Genomic DNA, 27,119 nt, shown 5'->3' with positions numbered 1-27,119 from the left:
TCTCTCTCTCTCTCTCTCTCTCTCTCTCTCTCTCTCTCTCTCTCTCTCCTCTCCGCCTCTCTACCTCTCTCCGTCTCTCTCTCTCTCTCTCTCTCTCTGTCTCTCCCTCTGTCTCTCTCGCTCTGTCTCTCTCTCCCTCCCTCCCTCCCTCTCTCTCTATTTTCCCCCCTCTCTTCTCTCTCTCCCCCCTCTCTTCTCTCTCCCTCCCTCTCTATTTTCCCCCCCTCTCTTCTCCGCCTCTCTCCCTCTCTCCGTCTCTCTCTCTCTCTCTCTCTCTCTCTCTCTGTCTCTCCCTCTGTCTCTCTCTCTCTCTGTCTCCCTCCCTCCCTCCCTCCCTCTCTATTTTTCCCCCCTCTCTTCTCTCTCGCTCTCTTCCCCCCCCCCCCCCCCCTCTCTCTGCAGGCCCGTCTGCCACTGAAGTGGATGGCTCCAGAGAGTATCTTTGACAAGGTCTACACCAGCCAGTCTGACGTCTGGTCCTTTGGTGTTCTACTCTGGGAGATCTTCTCTCTGGGTGAGACATTTAGGTCTTTTAGCAGTGAGAGACACTGTTCTTGCCTCGGTTAGCCATCCATCCTGACAGACACACCTTATCTCTGATAACACCAGTGTTCCTCTCCTCAGGTGCATCTCCGTACCCAGGTGTCCAGATCGATGAGGACTTCTGTAAACGACTGAAAGATGGAACCAGGATGAGAGCTCCTGAAACAGCATCCCCTGAGATGTGAGTCAACACAGATCCTAGAATAATTCACAAGATATATGTAGTTATATGTGAGTCAACACAGATCCTAGAATAATTCACAAGATATATGTAGTTATATGTGAGTCAACACAGATCTTAGAATAATTCACAAGATATATGTAGTTATATGTGAGTCAACACAGATCCTAGAATAATTCACAAGATATATGTAGTCAGTTATATGTGAGTCAACACAGATCCTAGAATAATTCACAAGATATATGTAGTTATGTGTGAGTCACTCACTCCTTACCTACCTTGCATACATTTCATGCAAACCCAAGCACACAATATGCTTAGTAATGTAAGGTACTGTGTGCTCTGTGCGCTGTAGTGGATAGAACTAATAGTGGCTGTGGGAGTGCACTCTAACACTCTTTAGCCCTACTGTGTGTCTCTGTTGCCCTCTGCTGGTAGATATGGGGTCCTGCTGGCCTGTTGGACATCTCTGCTGGCCTGTAAGATATCTCTGCTGGCCTGTAGGATATCTCTGCTGGTAGTTATGGGATCCTTCTGGCCTGTAGGATATGTCTGCTGGTAGATATGGGGTCCTGCTGGCCTGTTGGATATCTCTGCTGGCCTGTAGGACATCTCTGCTGGCCTGTAGGATATCTCTGCTGGCCTGTAGGATATCTCTGCTGGCCTGTAGGATATCTCTGCTGGCCTGTAGGACATCTCTGCTGGCCTGTAGGACATCTCTGCTGGCCTGTAGGATATCTCTGCTGGCCTGTAGGACATCTCTGCTGGCCTGTAGGATATCTCTGCTGGCCTGTAGGACATCTCTGCTGGCCTGTAGGATATCTCTGCTGGCCTGTAGGATATCTCTGCTGGCCTGTAGGATATCTCTGCTGGCCTGTAGGACATCTCTGCTGGCCTGTAGGATATCTCTGCTGGCCTGTAGGATATCTCTGCTGGCCTGTAGGATATCTCTGCTGGCCTGTAGGATATCTCTGCTGGCCTGTAGGATATCTCTTTGCTGTAACATGTGTCTGTGTGTCTCTCTTAATAGCTATGGTATAATGCTGGCCTGCTGGCAGGGCGAGCCCCGAGAGAGACCTCCCTTCCAAGCCCTGGTAGATATCCTGGGAGACCTACTACAGGACGACAGCCTACCAGTAAGACACAGAGGTTTTACCCAATCTAATCATGTCTGATCTGTCAACACTGAAGTCATAGTGGCCATTTCTGGAAGAATGGGGGTCACATACAGAAATGGAACGAGGCCAATGTGACTGACAGCCGTGGTATATCAGACATTATAAACTGGGTGGTTCGAGCCCTGAATGCTGACTGGCTGACAGCCGTGGTATATCAGACATTATAAACTGGGTGTTTCAAAGCCCTGAATGCTGATTGACTGACAGCCGTGGTATATCAGACATTATAAACTGGGTGGTTCGAGCCCTGGATGCTGATTGGCTGACAGCCGTGGTATATCAGACCGTATGTATGACAAAACGTTTATTTATACTCTAATTATGTTGGTAACCAGTTTATAATAGCAATAAGGCACCTCGGGGGTTTGGGGTATATGACCAATATACCACGGCTAAGGGCTGTGTCCAGGCACTCAGAGATGTGTCGTGCATAAGAACACCCCTTAGCCGTGGTATATTGGCCACATAACACACCCCCTCGGGCCTTTTGCTTAAACAAGATTTGTGTGTTACATGTCGGTATTTCCCGTTCTGTAGGATGATAAGGACTGATATTATATTGTGTAGGATGATAAGGACTGATATTATATTGTGTAGGATGATAAGGACTGATATTATATTGTGTAGGATGATAAGGACTGATATTATATTGTGTAGGATGATAAGGACTGATATTATATTCTTTAGGATGATAAGGACTGATATTATATTGTGTAGATGACTACTACCACGACGACAACTATTACAACTACTACCACGACGACAACTACTACAGCTACTACCACTAGACTACCACTACGACTTCCACGACGACAACTACTACCACTACTACTACCACGACGACAACTACTACAACTACAACTACTACCACGACGACAACTGTTACAACTACTACCACGACGACAACTACTACAACTACTACAACTACTACCACGACGAAAACTATTACATCTACTACCACGACGAAAACTACTACAACTACTACCACGACGACAACTACTACGACGACAACTACTGCAACTACTACCACGACGACAACTACTACCACGACGACAACTACTACAACTACTACCACTAGACTACCACTACTACTACCACCACTAGACTACCACTACGACTTCCACGACGACAACTACTACAACTACAACTACTACCACGACGACAACTATTACAACTACTACCACGACGACAACTACTACAACTACTACCACGACGACAACTACTACGACGACAACTACTGCAACTACTACCACGACGACAACTACTACAACTACTACCACTAGACTACCACTACTACTACCACCACTAGACTACGACACATACTACTACTACTACTACTACTACCACTACCACTACTGCTACTACTACTACTACCAGTACTACTACTACTACTACTACTACTTCTACTACTACTACTTCTACTACTACTATATTCTGTAGGACGATAAGGACTGATATTATATTGTGTAGGATGATAAGGACTGATATTATATTGTGTAGGATGATAAGGACTGATATTATAATGTGTAGGATGATAAGGACTGATATTATATTGTGTAGGATGATAAGGACTGATATTATATTGTGTAGGATGATAAGGACTGATATTATATTCTGTAGGACGATAAGGACTGATATTATATTGTGTAGGATGATAAGGACTGATATTATATTCTGTAGGATGATAAGGACTGATATTATCTTGTGTAGGATGATAAGGACTGATATTATATTCTGTAGGATGATAAGGACTGACTGATATTATATTCTGTAGGATGGTAAGGACTGGTATTATATTCCGTAGAGTGATAAGGACTGATATTATATTGTGTAGGATGATAAGGACTGATATTATATTCTGTAGGACGATAAGGACTGATATTATATTGTGTAGGATGATAAGGACTGATATTATATTCTGTAGGATGATAAGGACTGACTGATATTATATTCTGTAGGATGATAAGGACTGATATTATATTGTGTAGGATGATAAGGACTGATATTATATTCTGTAGGATGATAAGGACTGACTGATATTATATTGTGTAGGATGATAAGGACTGGTATTATATTCCGTAGAGTGATAAGGACTGATATTATATTCTGTAGGATGATAAGGACTGACTGATATTATATTCTGTAGGATGGTAAGGACTACATCCCCCTGAATCCGTCCCAGAGCTCTGAGGAAGACAGCTTCTCTCAGGCCTCTTCACGACCCGCTTCACAGGAGGAGATGAGACTGGCTTGTCACAGCCTGCCCATCAGGTACAATCCTATTACACTACAACTACTACCACGACGACACCTACTACATCTACTACCACGATGACAACTACTACAACTACTACCACAACGACAACAACTACTACGACGACGACAACTACTGCAACTACTACCACGACGACACCTACTACATCTACTACCACGACGACAACTACTACAACTACTACCACAACGACAACAACTACTACCACGACGACAACTATTACAACTACTACCACGACGACAACTACTACAGCTACTACCACTAGACTACCACTACGACTTCCACGACGACAACTACTACCACTACTACTACCACGACGACAACTACTACAACTACAACTACTACCACGACGACAACTGTTACAACTACTACCACGACGACAACTACTACAACTACTACAACTACTACCACGACGAAAACTATTACATCTACTACCACGACGAAAACTACTACAACTACTACCACGACGACAACTACTACGACGACAACTACTGCAACTACTACCACGACGACAACTACTACCACGACGACAACTACTACAACTACTACCACGATGACACTACTACAACTACTACCACTAGACTACCACTACTACTACCACCACTAGACTACCACTACGACTTCCACGACGACAACTACTACAACTACAACTACTACCACGACGACAACTATTACAACTACTACCACGACGACAACTACTACAACTACTACCATGACGACAACTACTACGACGACAACTACTGCAACTACTACCACGACGACAACTACTACAACTACTACCACTAGACTACCACTACTACTACCACCACTAGACTACGACACATACTACTACTACTACTACTACTACCACTACCACTACTGCTACTACTACTACTACCAGTACTACTACTACTACTACTACTACTACTTCTACTACTACTACTTCTACTACTACTACTACCACTACCACTACTGCTACTACTACTACTACCAGTACTACTACTACTACTACAACTACTACTTCTACTACTACTACTTCTACTACTACTACTACCAGTACTACTACTACTACTACTTCTACTACTACTACTTCTACTACTACTACTGCTACTACTACTACTACTGATACTACTACTTCTACTACTACTACTTCTACTACTACTACTGCTACTACTCTACTACTACTACTACTACTACTACTACTACTACCACTACTACTACTGCTACTACTACTACTACTACTACCACTACTACTACTACTGTTACTACTACTACTACCACTACTACTACTACTACTACTGCTACTACTACTACTACTACTACTACCACTACTACCACTACTACTACTACTACTACTGCTACTACTACTACTACTACTACTACCACTACTACTACTACCACTACTACTACTACTACTACTTCTACTTCTACTACTTATACTACTACTACTACTACTACCACTACTACTACTACTACTACTACTACTACTACTACTACTACCACTACTACCACTACTACTACTACCAATACTACTACTACTACCACTTCTACCACTACTACTACTACCACTACTACTACTACCAGTACTACTACTACTACTACTACTTCTACTACTACTACTACTTCTACTACTACTACTTCTACTACTACTACTACTTCTACTACTACTACTTCTACTACTACTACTGCTACTACTACTACTACTGATACTACTACTGCTACCACTACTACTACTACCAGTACTACTACTACTACTACTTCTACTACTACTACTTCTACTACTACTACTGCTACTACTACTACTACTACTACTACTACTACTACTACTACTACCACTACTACTACTACTACCACTACTACTTCTACTACTACTACTACTACTACCTGATTAAGACATTAGGATCCTGACTTCTCCAGGCAGACCTCACATATTCTGTATTTTCTGGCACGTTTCTGATTGAACCACTAATCACATTGATAGAGCAGTAGGACCTTCAGTGTAAATGCATTACCTGGCACCTCGCCTGCAGCATCCCCAGGTCTAAAACAGTCTCTGGTTAAAAGGCTAGTAAACTGGCAACCTTAGGCCCCTAAGGCCTCCATAGTAGCAGTGAGTAGCTGTCACTTTAGCATCAGCTACTCTTCCTGTGGTCCTCTGGGGTCCTCACTCAACAGCTACTCTTCCTGGGGTCCTCTGAGGTCCTCACTCAACAGCTACTCTTCCTGGGGACCTCTGGGGTCCTCACTCAACAGCTACTCTTCCTGGGGTCCTCTGAGGTCTTCACTCAACAGCTACTCTTCCTGGAGACCTCTGAGGTCTTCACTCAACAGCTACTCTTCCTGGGGTCCTCTGGGGTCTTCACTCAACAGCTACTTTTCCTGGAGACCTCTGAGGTCTTCACTCAACAGCTACTCTTCCTGGGGTCCTCTGGGGTCCTCTGAGGTCCTCACTCAACAGCTACTCTTCTGGGGCCCTCTGAGGTCCTCACCCAACAGCTACTCTTCCTGGGGTCCTCACTCAACAGCTACTCTTCCTGGGGTCCTCTGGGGTCCTCACTCAACAGCTACTCTTCCTGGGGTCCTCTGGGGTCCTCACTCAACAGCTACTCTTCCTGGGGTCCTCACTCAACAGCTACTCTTCCTGAGGTCCTCTGGGGTCCTCACTCAACAGCTACTCTTCCTGGGGTCCTCTGAGGTCCTCTGGGGTCCTCACTCAACAGCTACTCTTCCTGGGGTCCTCTGGGGTCCTCACTCAACAGCTACTCTTCCTGGGGTCCTCTGAGGTCCTCACTCAACAGCTACTCTTCCTGGGGTCCTCTGGGGTCCTCACTCAACAGCTACTCTTCCTGGGGTCCTCTGGTGTCCTCACTCAACAGCTACTCTTCCTGGGGTCCTCTGGGGTCCTCACTCAACAGCTACTCTTCCTGGGGTCCTCTGGGGTCCTCACTCAACAGCTACTCTTCCTGGGGTCCTCTGGGGTACTCTGGGGTCCTCTGGGTCCTCACTCAATAGCTACTCTTCCTGGGGTCCTCTGAGGTCCTCTGAGGTCCTCTGGGCTCCTCACTCAACAGCTACTCTTCCTGGGGTCCTCTGGGGTCCTCACTCAACAGCTACTATTCCTGGGGTCCTCTGGGGTCCTCACTCAACAGCTACTCTTCCTGAGGTCCTCTGAGGTCCTCACTCAACAGCTACTCTTCCTGGGGTTCTCACTCAACAGGTATACATAACATAGGGGTAATGTGTGTGTGTGTGTGTGTGTTTGGCAGGTATTATAACTGTGTGCCCTTCGCGGGCTGTGTGTTCGTGGGGCCGTCGAAGCTGTCGTCATGCCAACCCAGAGTCAAGACGTTTGAGGAGCTACCAATGGAAACGGCCTGGTATAAAACCCACAACAACGGAGTAAGCTCTATCTCTCCTGCACTCTCTCTCCATCCCTCTATCATTGTATCTCTCCATCTCTCCATCCCTCTATCATTGTATCTCTCCATCCCTATATCATTGATTCTCTCCATCTCTCCATCCCTCTATCATTGTATCTCTCCATCCCTATATCATTGTATCTCTCCATCTCTCCATCCCTCTATCTCTCCATCTCTCTATCATTAATTCTCTCCATCTCTCCATCCCTCTATCATTGTATCTCTCCATCTCTCTATCATTGTCTCTCCATCTCTCCATCCCTATATCATTGTATCTCTCCATCTCTCCATCCCTATATCATTGTATCTCTCCATCTCTCCATCCCTCTATCATTGTATCTCTCCATCCCTATATCATTGTATCTCTCCATCTCTCCATCCCTATATCATTGTATCTCTCCATCTCTCTATCATTGTCTCTCCATCTCTCCATCCCTCTATCATTGTATCTCTCTATCTCTCCATCCCTCTATCATTGTATCTCTCCATCCCTATATCATTGTATCTCTCCATCTCTCTATCCCTATATCATTGTATCTCTCCATCCCTATATCATTGTATCTCTCCATCCCTCTATCATTGTATCTCTCTCTCTCCATCCCTCTATCATTGTATCTCTCCAACCCTATATCATTGTATCTCTCCATCTCTCCATCCCTCTATCATTGTATCTCTCCATCCCTATATCATTGTTTCTCTCCATCTCTCCATCCCTCTATCATTGTATCTCTCCATTCCTCTATCATTGTATCTCTCCATCTCTCCATCCCTATATCATTGTATCTCCATCTCTCCATCCCTATATCATTGTATCTCTCCATCCCTCTATCATTGTATCTCTCCATCCCTATATCATTGTATCTCTCCATCCCTCCATCATTGTATCTCTCCATCTCTCCATCCCTATATCATTGTATCTCTCCATCTCTCCATCCCTATATCATTGTATCTCTCCATCCCTCTGTCATTGTATTTCTCCATCTCTCCATCCCTCTATCATTGTATCTCTCTCTCTCCATCCCTCTATCTCTCCATCCCTCTATCATTGTATCTCTCTCTCTCCATCCCTCTATCTATCCATCCCTATATCATTGTATCTCTCCATCCCTCTATCTCTCCATCCCTCCATCATTGTATCTCTCTATCTCTCTATCATTGTATCTCTCCATCTCTCCATCCCTATATCATTGTATCTCTCCATCTCTCCATCCCTATATCATTGTATCTCTCCATCTCTCCATCCCTATATCATTGTATCCCTCCATCTCTATATCATTGTATCCCTCCATCCCTATATCATTGTATCTCTCCATCCCTCTATCATTGTACAGTATTTTATCATCTCTCCATCATTGTATCTCTCCATCAGTCTCTTCATCTATCCATCCCTCTATCGTTGCATCTCTCCATCTCTCTATCGTTGCATCTCTCCATCTCTCTATCGTTGCATCTCTCCATCCCTCTATCGTTGCATCTCTCCATCCCTCTATCGTTGCATCTCTCCATCTCTCTATCGTTGCATCTCTCCATCTCTCTATCGTTGCATCTCTCCATCTCTCTATCGTTGCATCTCTTCATCTTTCTATCGTTGTACAGTATCTCTCCATCTCTCTATCGTTGCATCTCTCAATCCCTCTATCGTTGTACAGTATCTCTCCATCTCTCTATCGTTGTACAGTATCTCTCCATCTCTCTATCGTTGTACAGTATCTCTCCATCTCTCTATCGTTGTAGTATCTCTTCATCTCTCTATCGTTGTACAGTATCTCTCCATCTCTCTATAGTTGTCCAGTATCTCTTCATCTCTCTATCGTTGTACAGTATCTCTCCATCTCTCTATTGTTGTACAGTATCTCTCCATCTCTCTATCGTTGTACAGTATCTCTCCATCTCTCTATCGTTGTACAGTATCTCTCCATCTCTCTATCGTTGTACAGTATCTCTCCATCTCTCTATCGTTGTACAGTATCTCTCCATCTCTCTATTGTTGTACAGTATCTCTCCATCCCTCTATCGTTGCATCTCTCCATCCCTCTATCGTTGCATCTCTCCATCCCTCTCTCGTTGCATCTCTCCATCTCTCTATCGTTGCATCTCTCCATTTCTCTATCGTTGCATCTCTCCATCTCTCTATCGTTGCATCTCTCCATCTCTCTATCGTTGTACAGTATCTCTCCATCTCTCTATCGTTGTACAGTATCTCTCCATCTCTCTATCGTTGTACAGTATCTCTCCATCTCTCTATCGTTGCATCTCTCCATCCCTCTATCGTTGTACAGTATCTCTCCATCTCTCTATCGTTGAACAGTATCTCTCCATCTCTCTATCGTTGTACAGTATCTCTCCATCTCTCTATCGTTGCATCTCTCCATCCCTCTCTCGTTGCATCTCTCCATCTCTCTATCGTTGCATCTCTCCATCCCTCTATCGTTGCATCTCTCCATCTCTCTATCGTTGCATCTCTCCATCTCTCTATCGTTGCATCTCTCCATCTCTCTATCGTTGCATCTCTTCATCTTTCTATCGTTGTACAGTATCTCTCCATCTCTCTATCGTTGCATCTCTCCATCCCTCTATCGTTGTACAGTATCTCTCCATCTCTCTATCGTTGTACAGTATCTCTCCATCTCTCTATCGTTGTACAGTATCTCTCCATCTCTCTATCGTTGTACAGTATCTCTTCATCTCTCTATCGTTGTACAGTATCTCTCCATCTCTCTATCGTTGTCCAGTATCTCTTCATCTCTCTATCGTTGTACAGTATCTCTCCATCTCTCTATTGTTGTACAGTATCTCTCCATCTCTCTATCGTTGTACAGTATCTCTCCATCTCTCTATCGTTGTACAGTATCTCTCCATCTCTCTATCGTTGTACAGTATCTCTCCATCTCTCTATCGTTGTAAAGTATCTCTCCATCTCTCTATTGTTGTACAGTATCTCTCCATCCCTCTATCGTTGCATCTCTCCATCCCTCTATCGTTGCATCTCTCCATCCCTCTCTCGTTGCATCTCTCCATCTCTCTATCGTTGCATCTCTCCATTTCTCTATCGTTGCATCTCTCCATCTCTCTATCGTTGCATCTCTCCATCTCTCTATCGTTGTACAGTATCTCTCCATCTCTCTATCGTTGTACAGTATCTCTCCATCTCTCTATCGTTGTACAGTATCTCTCCATCTCTCTATCGTTGCATCTCTCCATCCCTCTATCGTTGTACAGTATCTCTCCATCTCTCTATCGTTGAACAGTATCTCTCCATCTCTCTATCGTTGTACAGTATCTCTCCATCTCTCTATCGTTGCATCTCTCCATCCCTCTCTCGTTGCATCTCTCCATCTCTCTATCGTTGCATCTCTCCATCTCTCTATCGTTGCATCTCTCTATCGTTGCATCTCTCCATCTCTCTATCGTTGTACAGTATCTCTCCATCTCTCTATCGTTGTACAGTATCTCTCCATCTCTCTATTGTTGTACAGTATCTCTCCATCTCTCTATCGTTGTACAGTATCTCTCCATCTCTCTATCGTTGTACAGTATCTCTCCATCTCTCTATCGTTGTACAGTATCTCTCCATCTCTCTATCGTTGCATCTCTCCATCCCTCTCTCGTTGCATCTCTCCATCTCTCTATCGTTGCATCTCTCCATCTCTCTATCGTTGCATCTCTCTATCGTTGCATCTCTCCATCTCTCTATCGTTGTACAGTATCTCTCCATCTCTCTATCGTTGTACAGTATCTCTCCATCTCTCTATTGTTGTACAGTATCTCTTCATCTCTCTATCGTTGTACAGTATCTCTCCATCTCTCTATTGTTTTACAGTATCTCTCCATCTCTCTATCGTTGCATCTCTCCATCTCTCTATCGTTGCATCTCTCCATCCCTCTATCGTTGCATCTCTCCATCTCTCAATCGTTGCATCTCTCCATCTCTCTATCGTTGCATCTCTCCATCTCTCTATCGTTGTACAGTATCTCTCCATCTCTCTATCGTTGCATCTCTCCATCCCTCTATCGTTGCATCTCTCCATCTCTCAATCGTTGCATCTCTCCATCTCTCTATCGTTGCATCTCTCCATCTCTCTATCGTTGTACAGTATCTCTCCATCTCTCTATCGTTGTACAGTATCTCTCCATCTCTCTATCGTTGTACAGTATCTCTCCATCTCTCTATCGTTGTACAGTATCTCTCCATCTCTCTATCGTTGAACAGTATCTCTCCATCTCTCTATCGTTGTACAGTATCTCTCCATCTCTCTATCGTTGTCCAGTATCTCTTCATCTCTCTATCGTTGTACAGTATCTCTCCATCTCTCTATCGTTGTCCAGTATCTCTTCATCTCTCTATCGTTGTACAGTATCTCTCCATCTCTCTATCGTTGTACAGTATCTCTTCATCTCTCTATCGTTGTACAGTATCTCTCCATCTCTCTATCGTTGTACAGTATCTCTTAATCTCTCTATCGTTGTACAGTATCTCTCCATCTCTCTATCGTTGTACAGTATCTCTTCATCTCTCTATCGTTGTACAGTATCTCTCCATCTCTCTATTGTTGTACAGTATCTCTCCATCTCTCTATCGTTGCATCTCTCCATCTCTCTATCGTTGCATCTCTCCATCTCTCTATCGTTGTACAGTATCTCTCCATCTCTCTATCGTTGCATCTCTCCATCTCTCTATCGTTGTACAGTATCTCTCCATCTCTCTATCGTTGTACAGTATCTCTCCATCTCTCTATCGTTGCATCTCTCCATCCCTCTCTCGTTGCATCTCTCCATCTCTCTATCGTTGCATCTCTCCATCTCTCTATCGTTGCATCTCTCTATCGTTGCATCTCTCCATCTCTCTATCGTTGTACAGTATCTCTCCATCTCTCTATCGTTGTACAGTATCTCTCCATCTCTCTATTGTTGTACAGTATCTCTCCATCTCTCTATCGTTGCATCTCTCCATCCCTCTCTCGTTGCATCTCTCCATCTCTCTATCGTTGCATCTCTCCATCTCTCTATCGTTGCATCTCTCTATCGTTGCATCTCTCCATCTCTCTATCGTTGTACAGTATCTCTCCATCTCTCTATTGTTGTACAGTATCTCTCCATCTCTCTATCGTTGCATCTCTCCATCCCTCTCTCGTTGCATCTCTCCATCTCTCTATCGTTGCATCTCTCCATCTCTCTATCGTTGCATCTCTCTATCGTTGCATCTCTCCATCTCTCTATCGTTGTACAGTATCTCTCCATCTCTCTATCGTTGTACAGTATCTCTCCATCTCCCTATCGTTGTACAGTATCTCTCCATCTCTCTATCGTTGTACAGTATCTCTCCATCTCTCTATCGTTGTACAGTATCTCTCCATCTCTCTATCGTTGTACAGTATCTCTCCATCTCTCTATCGTTGTACAGTATCTCTCCATCTCTCTATCGTTGTACAGTATCTCTTCATCTCTCTATCGTTGTACAGTATCTCTCCATCTCTCTATTGTTTTACAGTATCTCTCCATCTCTCTATCGTTGCATCTCTCCATCTCTCTATCGTTGCATCTCTCCATCGCTCTATCGTTGCATCTCTCCATCTCTCAATCGTTGCATCTCTCCATCTCTCTATCGTTGCATCTCTCCATCTCTCTATCGTTGTACAGTATCTCTCCATCTCTCTATCGTTGCATCTCTCCATCCCTCTATCGTTGCATCTCTCCATCTCTCAATCGTTGCATCTCTCCATCTCTCTATCGTTGCATCTCTCCATCTCTCTATCGTTGTACAGTATCTCTCCATCGTTGTACAGTATCTCTCCATCTCTCTATCGTTGTACAGTATCTCTCCATCTCTCTATCGTTGCATCTCTCCATCTCTCTATCGTTGTACAGTATCTCTGCATCTCTCTATTGTTGTACAGTATCTCTCCATCTCTCTATCGTTGTACAGTATCTCTCCATCTCTCTATCGTTGTACAGTATCTCTCCATCTCTCTATCGTTGTACAGTATCTCTCCATCTCTCTATCGTTGTACAGTATCTCTCCATCTCTCTATCGTTGTCCAGTATCTCTTCATCTCTCTATCGTTGTACAGTATCTCTCCATCTCTCTATCGTTGTCCAGTATCTCTTCATCTCTCTATCGTTGTACAGTATCTCTCCATCTCTCTATCGTTGTACAGTATCTCTTCATCTCTCTATCGTTGTACAGTATCTCTCCATCTCTCTATCGTTGTACAGTATCTCTTCATCTCTCTATCGTTGTACAGTATCTCTCCATCTCTCTATTGTTTTACAGTATCTCTCCATCTCTCTATCGTTGCATCTCTCCATCTCTCTATCGTTGCATCTCTCCATCCCTCTATCGTTGCATCTCTCCATCTCTCAATCGTTGCATCTCTCCATCTCTCTATCGTTGCATCTCTCCATCTCTCTATCGTTGTACAGTATCTCTCCATCTCTCTATCGTTGCATCTCTCCATCCCTCTATCGTTGCATCTCTCCATCTCTCAATCGTTGCATCTCTCCATCCCTCTATCGTTGCATCTCTCCATCTCTCAATCGTTGCATCTCTCCATCTCTCTATCGTTGCATCTCTCCATCTCTCTATTGTTTTACAGTATCTCTCCATCTCTCTATCGTTGCATCTCTCCATCTCTCTATCGTTGCATCTCTCCATCCCTCTATCGTTGCATCTCTCCATCTCTCAATCGTTGCATCTCTCCATCTCTCTATCGTTGCATCTCTCCATCTCTCTATCGTTGTACAGTATCTCTCCATCTCTCTATCGTTGTACAGTATCTCTCCATCTCTCTATCGTTGTACAGTATCTCTCCATCTCTCTATCGTTGTACAGTATCTCTCCATCTCTCTATCGTTGTACAGTATCTCTCCATCTCTCTATCGTTGAACAGTATCTCTCCATCTCTCTATCGTTGTACAGTATCTCTCCATCTTTCTATTGTTGTACAGTATCTCTCTATCGTTGCATCTCTCCATCTCTCTATCGTTGTCCAGTATCTCTCCATCTCTCTATCGTTGTCCAGTATCTCTTCATCTCTCTATCGTTGTACAGTATCTCTCCATCTCTCTATCGTTGTACAGTATCTCTCCATCTCTCTATCGTTGTCCAGTATCTCTTCATCTCTCTATCGTTGTACAGTATCTCTCCATCTCTCTATCGTTGTCCAGTATCTCTTCATCTCTCTATCGTTGTACAGTATCTCTCCATCTCTCTATCGTTGTACAGTATCTCTTCATCTCTCTATCGTTGTACAGTATCTCTCCATCTCTCTATTGTTGTACAGTATCTCTCTATCGTTGCATCTCTCCATCTCTCTATCGTTGTACAGTATCTCTCCATCTCTCTATTGTTGTACAGTATCTCTCCATCTCTCTATCGTTGTACAGTATCTCTTCATCTCTCTATCGTTGTACAGTATCTCTCCATCTCTCTATTGTTGTACAGTATCTCTCCATCTCTCTATCGTTGTACAGTATCTCTCCATCTCTCTATCGTTGCATCTCTCCATCTCTCTATCGTTGTACAGCATCTCTCCATCTCTCTATTGTTGTACAGTATCTCTCCATCTCTCTATCGTTGTACAGTATCTCTCCATCTCTCTATCGTTGTACAGTATCTCTCCATCTCTCTATCGTTGTACAGTATCTCTCCATCTCTGCATCGTTGTACAGTATCTCTCCATCTCTCCATCTCTCTATCGTTGTACAGTATCTCTCCATCTCTCTATCGTTGTACAGTATCTCTCCATCTCTCCATCGTTGTACAGTATCTCTCCATCTCTCTATCGTTGTACAGTATCTCTCCATCTCTCTATCATTGTACAGTATCTCTCCATCTCTCCATCGTTGTACAGTATCTCTCCATCTCTCCATCGTTGTACAGTATCTCTCCATCTCTCCATCGTTGTACAGTATCTCTCCATCTCTATCGTTGTCCAGTATCTCTCCATCTCTCCATCGTTGTACAGTATCTCTCCATCTCTCTATCGTTGTACAGTATCTCTCCATCTCTCTATCGTTGTCCAGTATCTCTCCATCTCTCCATCGTTGTACAGTATCTCTCCATCTCTCTATCGTTGTACAGTATCTCTCCATCTCTCTATCGTTGTACAGTATCTCTCCATCTCTCTATCGTTGTCCAGTATCTCTCCATCTCTCCATCGTTGTACAGTAACTCTCCATCTCTCTATCGTTGTACAGTATCTCTCCATCTCTCTATCGTTGTACAGTATCTCTCCATCTCTCTATCGTTGTACAGTATCTCTCCATCTCTCCATCGTTGTACAGTATCTCTCCATCTCTCCATCGTTGTACAGTATCTCTCCATCTCTCCATCGTTGTACAGTATCTCTCCATCTCTCTATCGTTGTCCAGTATCTCTCCATCTCTCCATCGTTGTACAGTATCTCTCCATCTCTCTATCGTTGTACAGTATCTCTCCATCTCTCTATCGTTGTCCAGTATCTCTCCATCTCTCCATCGTTGTACAGTATCTCTCCATCTCTCTATCGTTGTACAGTATCTCTCCATCTCTCTATCGTTGTCCAGTATCTCTCCATCTCTCCATCGTTGTACAGTATCTCTCCATCTCTCCATCTCTCTATCGTTGTACAGTATCTCTCCATCTCTCTATCGTTGTACAGTATCTCTCCATCTCTCCATCGTTGTACAGTATCTCTCCATCTCTCTATCGTTGTACAGTATCTCTTCATCTCTCTATCGTTGTACAGTATCTCTCCATCTCTCTATTGTTTTACAGTATCTCTCCATCTCTCTATCGTTGCATCTCTCCATCTCTCTATCGTTGCATCTCTCCATCCCTCTATCGTTGCATCTCTCCATCTCTCAATCGTTGCATCTCTCCATCTCTCTATCGTTGCATCTCTCCATCTCTCTATCGTTGTACAGTATCTCTCCATCTCTCTATCGTTGCATCTCTCCATCCCTCTATCGTTGCATCTCTCCATCTCTCAATCGTTGCATCTCTCCATCTCTCTATCGTTGCATCTCTCCATCTCTCTATCGTTGTACAGTATCTCTCCATCGTTGTACAGTATCTCTCCATCTCTCTATCGTTGTACAGTATCTCTCCATCTCTCTATCGTTGCATCTCTCCATCTCTCTATCGTTGTACAGTATCTCTGCATCTCTCTATTGTTGTACAGTATCTCTCCATCTCTCTATCGTTGTACAGTATCTCTCCATCTCTCTATCGTTGTACAGTATCTCTCCATCTCTCTATCGTTGTACAGTATCTCTCCATCTCTCTATCGTTGTACAGTATCTCTCCATCTCTCTATCGTTGTCCAGTATCTCTTCATCTCTCTATCGTTGTACAGTATCTCTCCATCTCTCTATCGTTGTCCAGTATCTCTTCATCTCTCTATCGTTGTACAGTATCTCTCCATCTCTCTATCGTTGTACAGTATCTCTTCATCTCTCTATCGTTGTACAGTATCTCTCCATCTCTCTATCGTTGTACAGTATCTCTTCATCTCTCTATCGTTGTACAGTATCTCTCCATCTCTCTATTGTTTTACAGTATCTCTCCATCTCTCTATCGTTGCATCTCTCCATCTCTCTATCGTTGCATCTCTCCATCCCTCTATCGTTGCATCTCTCCATCTCTCAATCGTTGCATCTCTCCATCTCTCTATCGTTGCATCTCTCCATCTCTCTATCGTTGTACAGTATCTCTCCATCTCTCTATCGTTGCATCTCTCCATCCCTCTATCGTTGCATCTCTCCATCTCTCAATCGTTGCATCTCTCCATCCCTCTATCGTTGCATCTCTCCATCTCTCAATCGTTGCATCTCTCCATCTCTCTATAGTTGCATCTCTCCATCTCTCTATTGTTTTACAGTATCTCTCCATCTCTCTATCGTTGCATCTCTCCATCTCTCTATCGTTGCATCTCTCCATCCCTCTATCGTTGCATCTCTCCATCTCTCAATCGTTGCATCTCTCCATCTCTCTATCGTTGCATCTCTCCATCTCTCTATCGTTGTACAGTATCTCTCCATCTCTCTATCGTTGTACAGTATCTCTCCATCTCTCTATCGTTGTACAGTATCTCTCCATCTCTCTATCGTTGTACAGTATCTCTCCATCTCTCTATCGTTGTACAGTATCTCTCCATCTCTCTATCGTTGAACAGTATCTCTCCATCTCTCTATCGTTGTACAGTATCTCTCCATCTTTCTATTGTTGTACAGTATCTCTCTATCGTTGTCCAGTATCTCTCCATCTCTCTATCGTTGTCCAGTATCTCTTCATCTCTCTATCGTTGTACAGTATCTCTCCATCTCTCTATCGTTGTACAGTATCTCTCCATCTCTCTATCGTTGTCCAGTATCTCTTCATCTCTCTATCGTTGTACAGTATCTCTCCATCTCTCTATCGTTGTCCAGTATCTCTTCATCTCTCTATCGTTGTACAGTATCTCTCCATCTCTCTATCGTTGTACAGTATCTCTTCATCTCTCTATCGTTGTACAGTATCTCTCCATCTCTCTATTGTTGTACAGTATCTCTCTATCGTTGCATCTCTCCATCTCTCTATCGTTGTACAGTATCTCTCCATCTCTCTATTGTTGTACAGTATCTCTCCATCTCTCTATCGTTGTACAGTATCTCTTCATCTCTCTATCGTTGTACAGTATCTCTCCATCTCTCTATTGTTGTACAGTATCTCTCCATCTCTCTATCGTTGTACAGTATCTCTCCATCTCTCTATCGTTGCATCTCTCCATCTCTCTATCGTTGTACAGCATCTCTCCATCTCTCTATTGTTGTACAGTATCTCTCCATCTCTCTATCGTTGTACAGTATCTCTCCATCTCTCTATCGTTGTACAGTATCTCTCCATCTCTCTATCGTTGTACAGTATCTCTCCATCTCTGCATCGTTGTACAGTATCTCTCCATCTCTCCATCTCTCTATCGTTGTACAGTATCTCTCCATCTCTCTATCGTTGTACAGTATCTCTCCATCTCTCCATCGTTGTACAGTATCTCTCCATCTCTCTATCGTTGTACAGTATCTCTCCATCTCTCTATCATTGTACAGTATCTCTCCATCTCTCCATCGTTGTACAGTATCTCTCCATCTCTCCATCGTTGTACAGTATCTCTCCATCTCTATCGTTGTCCAGTATCTCTCCATCTCTCCATCGTTGTACAGTATCTCTCCATCTCTCTATCGTTGTACAGTATCTCTCCATCTCTCTATCGTTGTCCAGTATCTCTCCATCTCTCCATCGTTGTACAGTATCTCTCCATCTCTCTATCGTTGTACAGTATCTCTCCATCTCTCTATCGTTGTACAGTATCTCTCCATCTCTCTATCGTTGTCCAGTATCTCTCCATCTCTCCATCGTTGTACAGTAACTCTCCATCTCTCTATCGTTGTACAGTATCTCTCCATCTCTCTATCGTTGTACAGTATCTCTCCATCTCTCTATCGTTGTACAGTATCTCTCCATCTCTCCATCGTTGTACAGTATCTCTCCATCTCTCCATCGTTGTACAGTATCTCTCCATCTCTCCATCGGTGTACAGTATCTCTCCATCTCTCTATCGTTGTCCAGTATCTCTCCATCTCTCATTCGTTGTACAGTATCTCTCAATCTCTCTATCGTTGTACAGTATCTCTCCATCTCTCTATCGTTGTCCAGTATCTCTCCATCTCTCCATCGTTGTACAGTATCTCTCCATCTCTCTATCGTTGTACAGTATCTCTCCATCTCTCTATCGTTGTCCAGTATCTCTCCATCTCTCCATCGTTGTACAGTATCTCTCCATCTCTCCATCTCTCTATCGTTGTACAGTATCTCTCCATCTCTCTATCGTTGTACAGTATCTCTCCATCTCTCCATCGTTGTACAGTATCTCTCCATCTCTCTATCGTTGTACAGTATCTCTCCATCTTTCTATCGTTGTCCAGTATCTCTCCATCTCAAATCAAATCAAATCAAATCAAATTTTATTTGTCACACATACACATGGTTAGCAGATGTTAATGCGAGTGTAGCGAAATGCTTGTGCTTCTAGTTCCGACAATGCAGTAATAACAAGTAATCTAACTAACAATTCCAAAACTACTGTCTTGTGCACAGTGTAAGGGGATAAAGAATATGTACATAAGGATATATGAATGAGTGATGGTACAGAGCAGCATAGGCAAGATACAGTAGATGGTATCGGGTACAGTATGTACAAATGAGATGAGTATGTAAACAAAGTGGCATAGTATAGTATAAAGTGGCTAGTGATACATGTATTACATAAGGATACCGTCGATGATATAGAGTACAGTATATACGTATGCATATGAGATGAATAATGTAGGGTAAGTAACATTTATATAAGGTAGCATTGTTTAAAGTGGCTAGTGATATATTTACATCATTTCCCATCAATTCCCATTATTAAAGTGGCTGGAGTTGAGTCAGTGTCAGTGTGTTGGCAGCAGCCACTCAGTGTTAGTGGTGGCTGTTTAACAGTCTGATGGCCTTGAGATAGAAGCTGTTTTTCAGTCTCTCGGTCCCAGCTTTGATGCACCTGTACCGACCTCGCCTTCTGGATGATAGCGGGGTGAACAGGCAGTGGCTCGGGTGGTTGATGTCCTTGATGATCTTTATGGCCTTCCTGTGACATCGGGTGGTGTAGGTGTCCTGGAGGGCAGGTAGTTTGCCCCCGGTGATGCGTTGTGCAGACCTCACTACCCTCTGGAGAGCCTTACGGTTGAGGGCGGTGCAGTTGCCATACCAGGCGGTGATACAGCCCGCCAGGATGCTCTCGATTGTGCATCTGTAGAAGTGCATCTGTAGAAGTTTGTGAGTGCTTTTGGTGACAAGCCGAATTTCTTCAGCCTCCTGAGGTTGAAGAGGCGCTGCTGCGCCTTCTTCACGATGCTGTCTGTGTGAGTGGACCAATTCAGTTTGTCTGTGATGTGTATGCCGAGGAACTTAAAACTTGCTACCCTCTCCACTACTGTTCCATCGATGTGGATAGGGGGGTGTTCCCTCTGCTGTTTCCTGAAGTCCATCTCTCCATCGTTGTACAGTATCTCTCCATCTCTCCATCGTTGTACAGTATCTCTCCATCTCTCTATCGTTGTACAGTATCTCTCCATCTCTCTATCGTTGTACAGTATCTCTCCATCTCTCTATCGTTGTCCAGTATCTCTCCATCTCTCCATCGTTGTACAGTAACTCTCCATCTCTCTATCGTTGTACAGTATCTCTCCATCTCTCTATCGTTGTACAGTATCTCTCCATCTCTCTATCGTTGTACAGTATCTCTCCATCTCTCCATCTCTCCATCGTTGTACAGTATCTCTCCATCTCTCCATCTCTCCATCGTTGTACAGTATCTCTCCATCTCTCCATCTCTCCATCGTTGTACAGTATCTCTCCATCTCTCCATCGTTGTACAGTATCTCTTCATCTCTCCATCTCTCTATCGTTGTACAGTATCTCTCCATCTCTCTATCGTTGTACAGTATCTCTCCATCTCTCTATCGTTGTCCAGTATCTCTCCATCTCTCCATCGTTGTACAGTATCTCTCCATCTCTCTATCGTTGTACAGTATCTCTCCATCTCTCTATCGTTGTCCAGTATCTCTCCATCTCTCCATCGTTGTACAGTATCTCTCCATCTATCCATCTCTCTATCGTTGTACAGTATCTCTCCATCTCTCTATCGTTGTACAGTATCTCTCCATCTCTCCATCGTTGTACAGTATCTCTCCATCTCTCCATCGTTGTACAGTATCTCTCCATCTCTCCATCGTTGTACAGTATCTCTCCATCTCTCTATCGTTGTCCAGTATCTCTCCATCTCTCCATCGTTGTACAGTATCTCTCCATCTCTGCATCGTTGTACAGTATCTCTCCATCTCTCCATCTCTCCATCGTTGTACAGTATCTCTCCATCTCTCTATCGTTGTACAGTATCTCTCCATCTCTCTATCGTTGTACAGTATCTCTCCATCTCTGCATCTCTCCATCGTTGTACAGTATCTCTCCATCTCTCCATCTCTCTATCGTTGTACAGTATCTCTCCATCTCTCCATCGTTGTACAGTATCTCTCCATCTCTCTATCGTTGTACAGTATCTCTCCATCTCTCTATCGTTGTACAGTATCTCTCCATCTCTCCATCTCTCTATCGTTGTACAGTATCTCTCCATCTCTGCATCGTTGTACAGTATCTCTCCATCTCTCTATCGTTGTACAGTATCTCTCCATCTCTCTATCGTTGTACAGTATCTCTCCATCTCTGCATCGTTGTACAGTATCTCTCCATCTCTGCATCGTTGTACAGTATCTCTCCATCTCTCTATCGTTGTACAGTATCTCTCCATCTCTCTATCGTTGTACAGTATCTCTCTATCGTTGTATCTCTCCATCGTTGTACAGTATCTCTCCATCTCTGCATCTCTCCATCTCTCTATCGTTGTCCAGTATCTCTCCATCTCTCTATCGTTGTACAGTATCTCTCCATCCCTCTATCGTTGTACAGTATCTCTCCATCTCTCTATCGTTGTACAGTATCTCTCCATCTCTGCATCGTTGTACAGTATCTCTCCATCTCTCCATCGTTGTACAGTATCTCTCCATCTCTCTATCGTTGTACAGTATCTCTCCATCTCTCTATCGTTGTACAGTATCTCTCCATCTCTGCATCGTTGTACAGTATCTCTCCATCTCTGCATCGTTGTACAGTATCTCTCCATCTCTGCATCGTTGTACAGTATCTCTCCATCTCTCTATCGTTGTATCTCTCCATCGTTGTACAGTATCTCTCTATCGTTGTACAGTATCTCTCCATCTCTGCATCGTTGTACAGTATCTCTCCATCTCTGCATCGTTGTACAGTATCTCTTCATCTCTCTATCGTTGTACAGTATCTCTCCATCTCTGCATCGTTGTACAGTATCTCTCCATCTCTGCATCGTTGTACAGTATCTCTCCATCTCTGCATCGTTGTACAGTATCTCTCCATCTCTCTATCGTTGTATCTCTCCATCGTTGTACAGTATCTCTCTATCGTTGTACAGTATCTCTCCATCTCTGCATCGTTGTACAGTATCTCTCCATCTCTGCATCGTTGTACAGTATCTCTCCATCTCTGCATCGTTGTACAGTATCTCTCCATCTCTCCATCGTTGTACAGTATCTCTGCATCTCTCCATCTCTCCATCGTTGTACAGTATCTCTCCATCTCTGCATCGTTGTACAGTATCTCTCCATCTCTGCATCGTTGTACAGTATCTCTCCATCTCTCCATCGTTGTACAGTATCTCTGCATCTCTCCATCTCTGCATCGTTGTACAGTATCTCTCCATCTCTGCATCGTTGTACAGTATCTCTGCATCTCTCTATCGTTGTACAGTATCTCTCCATCTCTCCATCGTTGTACAGTATCTCTCCATCTCTCTATCGTTGTACAGTATCTCTCCATCTCTCTATCGTTGTACAGTATCTCTCCATCTCTCTATTGTTGTACAGTATCTCTGCATCTCTCCACTTGTCGTTATTGATTGCGATGCTGATGGACTGCTGTGTTCTCTCCCCAGGACAACCAGACAGACAGTGGGATGGTTCTGGCGTCAGAGGAGTTTGACATGATCCAACACGAACACAGAGGAGCCAAGTATGTTTGACACACCAATAATATCATGCCCTTAAAATGACAAGGCGCATGTCTGTCTGTGTGGGTCCTGTCTGTTTAAAAAAAATATTAATAATAATATCATCATATCATCTGTCTCCCCTCCTCTCCCACCTCCTCCCCTCCTCTCCCCCATCCTCTCCCACCTCCCCCTTCTCCTCTCCCACCTCCTCCCCTCCTCTCCCCCATCCTCTCCCCTCCCACCTCCCCCTTCCCTCTTCTCCTCTCCCACCTCCTCCCCTCTCCCCCACCTCCTCCCCTCTCCCCTCCTCTCCCACCTCCTCCCCTCCCCTCTCCCACCTCCTCCCCTCTCCTCCCCTCCTCTCCCACCTCCTCCCCTCTCCCCACCTCCTCTCCTCTCCCCTCCTCCCCCACCTCCTCTCCCACCTCCTCCCCTCTCTCCCACCTCCTCTCCCCTCCTCTCCCACCTCCTCCCCTCTCCCCTCCTCTCCCACCTCCTCTCCCCTCCCCTCCTCTCCTCTCCCCTCCTCCCCTCTCCCCTCCTCTCCTCTCCCCTCCTCCCCTCTCCCCTCCCCTCCTCTCCCCTCCCCTCCTCTCCTCTCCCCTCCTCCCCTCTCCCCTCCTCTCCCACCTCCTCTCCCCTCCCCTCCTCTCCTCTCCCCTCCTCCCCTCTCCCCTCCTCTCCCACCTCCTCTCCCCTCCCCTCCTCTCCTCTCCCCTCCTCCCCTCTCCCCTCCTCTCCCACCTCCTCTCCCCTCCCCTCCTCTCCTCTCCCCCCAGTAGTACAGAGCGCCTGGTGGTGGTAGAGTCCAGCGGTAGCTCAGTTAGTTCCAGACACCGACCAGCCTTCCTCTCCCAGCTCTCTGGCCAGACCTTTTACAACAACGAGTATGGTCAGCTGTCAGAGGAGGGCAGGGTCCTGGACTTCTTCTCCTCCCCTGATGATACACGCTGCCTCGCATCCTCCAACCTGTGATGTCTCATTATCACCATCTCACTGGGCTAGCCCCTCCCCCTCCAACATGTGATGTCTCATTATCATCATCTCAGTGGGCTAGCCCCTCCAACCTGTGATGTCTCATTATCATCATCTCAGTGGGCTAGCCCCTCCCCCTCCAATGTCATCATTATCATCATCTCAGTGGCCTAGCCCCTCCCCCTCCAACCTGTGATGTCATCATTATCACCATCTCAGTGGGCTAGCCCCTCCCCCTCCAACCTGTGATGTCTCATTATCATCATCTCAGTGGGCTAGCCCCTCCCCCCCAATGTCATCATTATCATAATCTGTGGGCTAGCCCCTCCCCCTCCAACCTGTGATGTCATCATTATCATCATCTCAGTGGGCTAGCCCCTCCCCCTCCAACCTGTGATGTCATCATCTCAGTGGGCTACCTCTCCCTCCAACCTGTGATGTCATCATTATCATCTCAGTGGGCTAGCCCCCCCCTCCGATGTCATTATTATCATCATCATCTCAGTGGGCTAGCCCCTCCCCCGCCAACCTGTGATGTCATCATTATCTCAGTGGGCTAGCCCCTCCCCCTCCAACCTGTGATTGACTACAGTGGGTTCTAACAGTTTGGAATCCTAACTGAATATTCACTATTTTTCAAGAAAGTAGCAATATTAATTTTGGATTCCAATCTTGCTAGCCACAAGGGTTGGGAGTATGTTGTAGTATACTCAATTCCCTGTGTGTCACTCCTTCCCCTCTTCATGGCCTAGTGGCCCATATTGGACTGAGCCGTCTGTGCCTGCAGTTCTCTATCCAACCACTGGGTGGCAGTAGTATGTCAAAATCAAACCCAAAGTATGTTATATCAACCACAGTTCAGATTTGTATCTTTATACAGAGTAAGCTTCTTTTGTTTATTTGTACAAAAATATGAAAATAAAAAAGGCAATATATCTTCTTTAGTCATGTCTCACATGTTATTTTGTTAATAATAATTATGATCGCGATATGGGAAGTGTCCAAATTACAGTATGTGAGTCTGATCTGTTAGTACATCTCATGATTAGGACCCTGTAGAGTGAGTGGACTGGATGTAATATATGAAGACCAGAGATGTAATGCAGGAAGACCAGAGATGCAATATATGAAGACCAGAGATGTAACATATGAAGAAGACCAGAGATGTAATGCAGGAAGACCAGAGATGCAATGTATGAAGACCAGAGATGTAATGCAGGAAGACCAGAGATGCAATGTATGAAGACCAGAGATGTAACATATGAAGACCAGATATGTAATATATAAAGACCAGAGATGTAATATATGAAGACCAGAGATGTAATGCAGGAAGACCAGAGATGCAATGTATGAAGACCAGAGATGAAGACCAGAGATGAAGACCAGAGATGTAATATATGAAGACCAGAGATGAAGACCAGAGATGTAATATATGAAGACCAGAGATGTAATATATGAAGACCAGAGATGAAGACCAGAGAGTAATATATGAAGACCAGAGATGTAATATATGAAGACCAGAGATGAAGACCAGAGATGTAATATATGAAGACCAGAGATGAAGACCAGAGAGTAATATATGAAGACCAGAGATGTAATATGTGAAGACCAGAGATGAAGACCAGAGATGTAATATATGAAGACCAGAGATGTAATATATGAAGACCAGAGATGTAATATGTGAAGACCAGAGATGAAGACCAGAGATGTAATATATGAAGACCAGAGATGTAATATGTGAAGACCAGAGATGAAGACCAGAGATGTAATATATGAAGACCAGATATGTAATATATGCTGGTGACTTAATGTCTCTCCTCCAGATGATTTAACTGGTTCACACAGGTCTGTGTTCGTATCACTCTACTGGCATCTCTCAAGTGTGCATCCCAAATGGCACCCTATTCCCCACTGAGTGCACTACTTCTGACCAAGACCCTTGGGACTCTAGGCAAAAGTAGTGCACTTTATAGGGAATAGAGTGCCAAGTTGGACAGAACAAAGGTAGAGGAGCAACCATGCACCTGACTGAAGGAGGGATGAGGGAGAGAATAAAAGGAGTCATCAACGATGGCGTTTTGACAAAGATGACTGCGTAAAAGCCTCTTGACATAATGTGGTCTCAGCTGAGATAGGACAGAACAACGGAGATCAACGACATGTGGTCTCATATCTGCAGTCAGCTAAACAATTACCCCTTTATCAGTGAGGGGCGTAGGACTGGTGACTAAGATGAGGTGACAGTGTAAAACAACCTAGACACAGCTAGCTACATGTGGACTGAATCAGGGAGCTGAACCTAGACACAGCGAGCTACATGTGGACTGAATCAGGGAGCTGAACCCAGACACAGCTAGCTACATGTGGACTGAATCAGGGAGCTGAAGTCAACACTGCAAGGTTAACACTCGTAGAACATAGAACTACAATGGGCTCCAGTTCTGTGTGTGGACTGAAGTCAACATTACCACACCTCGGCAGAGTGGAACTATAGAACTACAATGGGCTCCAGTTCTGTGTGTGGACTGAAGTCAACATTACCACACGTCGGCAGAGTGGAACTATAGAACTACAATGGGCTCCAGTTCTGTGTGTGGACTGAAGTCAACATTACCACACGTCGGCAGAGTGGAACTATAGAACTACAATGGGCTCCAGTTCTGTGTGTGGACTGAAGTCAACATTACCACACGTCGGCAGAGTGGAACTATAGAACTACAATGGGCTCCAGTTCTGTGTGTGGACTGAAGTCAACATTACCACACGTCGGCAGAGTGGACCTATAGATGGGCTCCAGTTCTGTGTGTGGACTGAAGTCAACATTACCACACCTCGGCAGAGTGGACCTATAGATGGGCTCCAGTTCTGTGTGTGGACTGAAGTCAACATTACCACATCTCGGCAGAGTGGACCTATAGGTGGGCTCCAGTTCTGTGT

General features: G+C 44.5%; 1 protein-coding gene across 2 annotated transcripts in view; it reads left to right on the top strand.

The window, feature by feature from the left end:
* Nucleotides 1-25,126, top strand: part of LOC139405487 (vascular endothelial growth factor receptor 3-like) — a 267,475-nt gene extending 242,349 nt beyond the window's left edge. The window contains exons 24-30 of one of the 2 annotated variants that reach the window (XM_071147825.1): nucleotides 403-514; nucleotides 625-724; nucleotides 1,755-1,860; nucleotides 4,049-4,173; nucleotides 7,420-7,552; nucleotides 23,151-23,227; nucleotides 23,990-25,126. In XM_071147825.1, the coding sequence (XP_071003926.1) occupies nucleotides 403-514; nucleotides 625-724; nucleotides 1,755-1,860; nucleotides 4,049-4,173; nucleotides 7,420-7,552; nucleotides 23,151-23,227; nucleotides 23,990-24,182 (846 nt within the window). In that variant the 3' untranslated portion in view covers nucleotides 24,183-25,126. Of the gene's footprint in view, nucleotides 1-402; nucleotides 515-624; nucleotides 725-1,754; nucleotides 1,861-4,048; nucleotides 4,174-7,419; nucleotides 7,553-23,150; nucleotides 23,228-23,986 lie in introns of both variants that reach the window. The other variant, XM_071147823.1, reaches the window with a different exon arrangement.
* The last annotated feature ends 1,993 nt before the right edge of the window (nucleotides 25,127-27,119 follow it).

The sequence above is a fragment of the Oncorhynchus clarkii genome, unplaced genomic scaffold, assembly GCF_045791955.1.
Source record: "Oncorhynchus clarkii lewisi isolate Uvic-CL-2024 unplaced genomic scaffold, UVic_Ocla_1.0 unplaced_contig_8391_pilon_pilon, whole genome shotgun sequence".
Classification (NCBI taxonomy): domain Eukaryota; kingdom Metazoa; phylum Chordata; class Actinopteri; order Salmoniformes; family Salmonidae; genus Oncorhynchus; species Oncorhynchus clarkii.
Note: the sequence above shows the minus strand (reverse complement) of the source record. Positions and strands in the feature narration are given on the sequence as shown.